The sequence below is a fragment of the Mustelus asterias genome, chromosome 5, assembly GCF_964213995.1.
Source record: "Mustelus asterias chromosome 5, sMusAst1.hap1.1, whole genome shotgun sequence".
NCBI classification, from domain to species: domain Eukaryota; kingdom Metazoa; phylum Chordata; class Chondrichthyes; order Carcharhiniformes; family Triakidae; genus Mustelus; species Mustelus asterias.
In genome coordinates this window covers 148,391,597-148,394,939 of record NC_135805.1, presented here as the reverse complement: position 1 = coordinate 148,394,939, position 3,343 = coordinate 148,391,597, and the positions used below count along the sequence as shown (strand labels likewise).

Here is a 3,343-nt window from a genome sequence, read left to right as displayed (position 1 = left end):
GCCATTCTGCTCAAGGGGCAACTCAGGATGGGCAGCACACAGCTGGCCTTGCCAGCCTTGCCCACACCCCATGAAGCAATAACCAATTCAGCCCAGTGAATATCCATCCATGCCCTCTTTGGAGCATTACATTTCACTCGGACACTGGCGTTCCCCAATCTCACCTCTCTCCAAGGTCATATAAGTTCAGCAAGCAGTCTGAAATACGCCAGGGAAATTATACAGCCTCACTTACTTATCACACTGATTTGTAGATCATCGCTGGCTGTGAATGAAATCCAGGTCCCAGATACATCCATCTCATACAGGCAGCTGTAATTCCCTCCGTTACTGCTGCTTATATTCCTGAATATAAAGTTCACGCTGATTTTGTTGTGTACCATCTCAAACACCTTGACGGTATTTGATTCTTTCATTAATGTGAATCGACCCCCCACGTAACCATTGGGAGCTGTGCACATGATTCCCAATGAACTCCCTGCCGTATGAGCTGGATAATCTGGATTCTGGGAGATATTGGACCGCTCCGATGCATCTGAAATGAACAGGACAGAGTAAATGTTCCTCCAACTGTGATCTCCAGAAATAGCCCGCAAATCTCCATTCCTGTTCCTCAGTTGTCATATTTTATACAATCCATTCGATTTCACCACAACTTTCAGTCTTGAAAAGATTATTCAGGCCATTAAGTCAATGGTTACGTTTCTTTAAGAAAACACATCCAATATTGAAAACAGAAGGGAGATAGATAGTGGGAAAAATACAGGCCAGTTAGCATACCAGATGCTGTAGGGTAAATGTTAGAAGCTAGTAAACATAATACCACAGTAATCAGACAGAGCAGAAGGAGGCCATTCAGCCCATCGAAACACCACTGGCTCTCTGATAGAGCATCATTCCCAAGGCCAGCCCTTCCTGTCCTTTCCCCGCAACCCCACACATTTGAACCATGGCCAGTCCATCTAATTTACAGAGCCTTGGACACTAAGGGGCTATTTAGCATGGCCAATCCACCTAACCTGCAAACCTTAGGACGATAAGGGGCAATTTAGCATGGCCAGTCCACCTAACCTACACATCTTTGGACACTAAGGGGCAATTTAGCATGGCCAATCCACCTAACCTACACATCTTTGAACACCAAGGGGCAATTTAGGATGGTCAATTCACCTAATCTCCACATCTTTGGACACTAAGGGGTAATGTAGCTTGGCCAATCCACCTCATCTGCACACTTTAGGATGATAAGGGGCAATTTAGCATGGCCAATCCACCTAACCCACACATCATTGGACACTAAGGAGCAATTTAGCATGGCAATCCACCTATCCTGCACATCTTTGGACACTGTGGGATAATTTAGCATGACCAATCCACCTAACCTGCATATCTTTGGACACAAAGGGACAATTTAGCATGGCCGATTCACCTAATCTGCACACCTTAGGACGATAAGGGGCAATTTAGCATGGTCAATCCTCCTAACCGGCACATCTTTGGTCACTAAGGGACAATTTAGCATGGCCAATACACCTAATCTGCATGTCTTAAGACAACTATTAAGTTTGGCGGTGTTATTATTAAACCCGAGAGCATTTCAGCTCTGCAGAGAGGCTGGTTAGGCTGGCGTTGTTTTCCTTAGAGCAGAGAAGGCTGAGGGGGGACCTGATTGAGGTGTACACAATGATGAGGGACATGGATAGGGGAGATAGGAAGGAAATTTTTGCTTTAATTGGGGAGGGATAAATAACCAAAGGGGCATAGATTTAATGTAAGGGGGAAGGAGATTTTGAGGGGATTTGAGGAAATACTTTTTCACCCAGAAGGTGCTGGGAATGTGGAACTCGCTGCCTGAAAGGGTGGTAGAGGCGGGAACTCTCACAACGATTAAGAAGTGTTTAGATGAGCACTTGAAACACCATCGCACACACGGCAACTGAGCAAGTGCTGGGCAATGGGATTACAATAGATAGCTGCTTAATGGCCAGTGTGGATACGATGGGCTGAATGGTCAATTTCTGCGCTGGAAAACCCATTGGAGCTTTGTCTCTAATGTCTATAACCTCAAATCCATCAGTGATGCATCCTGTCTGAAACTATTGAAAGTGCTTCAATTCTACTTCACTCTGTCGATGTGTCACTGTTTTAAGATTCTCCCACAACAGCCACTTGTTTGAATGAATTATCAGATAGTGACTATTACTCAGATATGCTGATACAAAGTCTTCTTGTTTTCACTTGCCTGAATCATAGAATCCGACAATGCAGGAGGAGGCCACTTGGCCCATCATATCCATCATTGATACTTTATTCCTTAAGCTTGCCAAGGTCTGATTTAGCAATGTTCATCTGTACACACTCTACACATCCTTCATCTTTTTGTCCTAATCGCTATTTTAGTCATTTCTATGGATATTATTGTATCAGGAGATATTACAATTATTTGGTATGTAACTGTTGAACCATTGGTTTGACCCTTTCACAGCATTTAAGGTAATGGATAAAACTCAGACAATAAACAGTGTCTACTTTGTTCCTGTACTTTGACCAGGTGGAAACCTTTTTTAATCTCTTAACAACATGGTTGGGTTTTGGTAAACTGCAATGGTCATCTCCGAAAGTTAAGTCAGTGTGCATTTCCTTTGGGCAGTTGTACCCTCACCTGGGTTGCAGATCACACCCGCATCTTCCTGGTGATTACAGTCCTCCCTTCCCCATCCTGAGAAGCGGCAAGTCCAGAGCGAAGATTCCGTTCCGGCACAGTCAACATCGTCCATCCACGTCCTCCCGGTGCCTGGCCCAAAGGGGGCTTTGCTGAGTGCTGACACGGCCGAACCACAGCCCAGCTGAGCGCAGACCACTCTGGCTTCGGGCATACCCCAACTGTCATCGCATACCGTCCCCCATTCGCCACTGTAGTAAACCTCCACTCTCCCGGAGCAGAGATGGGCGGCATTCACCAGTCTCACACGGGGCTCTGAAATTACATGAAGAACACATTACTTCTGATCCATGTGACAAGCACACCTTCAGAAGAGTTAGTGCGATGAATTTCCTTCCTTGCTGTTACTCATCCAGTCGCCCTCTTGCTTCTGAATTCAGGATGACAATTTCATAAACCATCACTTTCTCCAATTCCATTTGATTCACTAATTGGGCAGATTGGATTCACTGCTCAGTTTTTGTGTCTATTTATGTGGTGTGGGCATCGCTGGCGAGACCAAGCATTTATTGCTCATCCTAATTGCCCCTTGAGAAGGTGGCAGTCAGAAAGCTTTTAAACTTCCGCTATCTCTGATGTGTTAGGTGCACACACAGTGCTGTTAGAGAGGAAGTTCCAGGG

General features: G+C 45.3%; 1 protein-coding gene across 1 annotated transcript in view; it reads right to left on the bottom strand.

The window, feature by feature from the left end:
* Positions 1 to 227: 227 nt before the first annotated feature.
* Positions 228 to 3,343, bottom strand: part of LOC144494058 (scavenger receptor cysteine-rich domain-containing group B protein-like) — a 23,688-nt gene continuing 20,572 nt past the window's right edge. The window contains exons 6-7 of the mRNA XM_078213636.1: positions 2,663 to 2,977; positions 228 to 535 (exon numbers count right to left, since the gene is read on the bottom strand). Coding sequence (XP_078069762.1) covers positions 228 to 535; positions 2,663 to 2,977 — 623 coding nt within the window. The remainder of the gene's footprint in view (positions 536 to 2,662; positions 2,978 to 3,343) is intronic.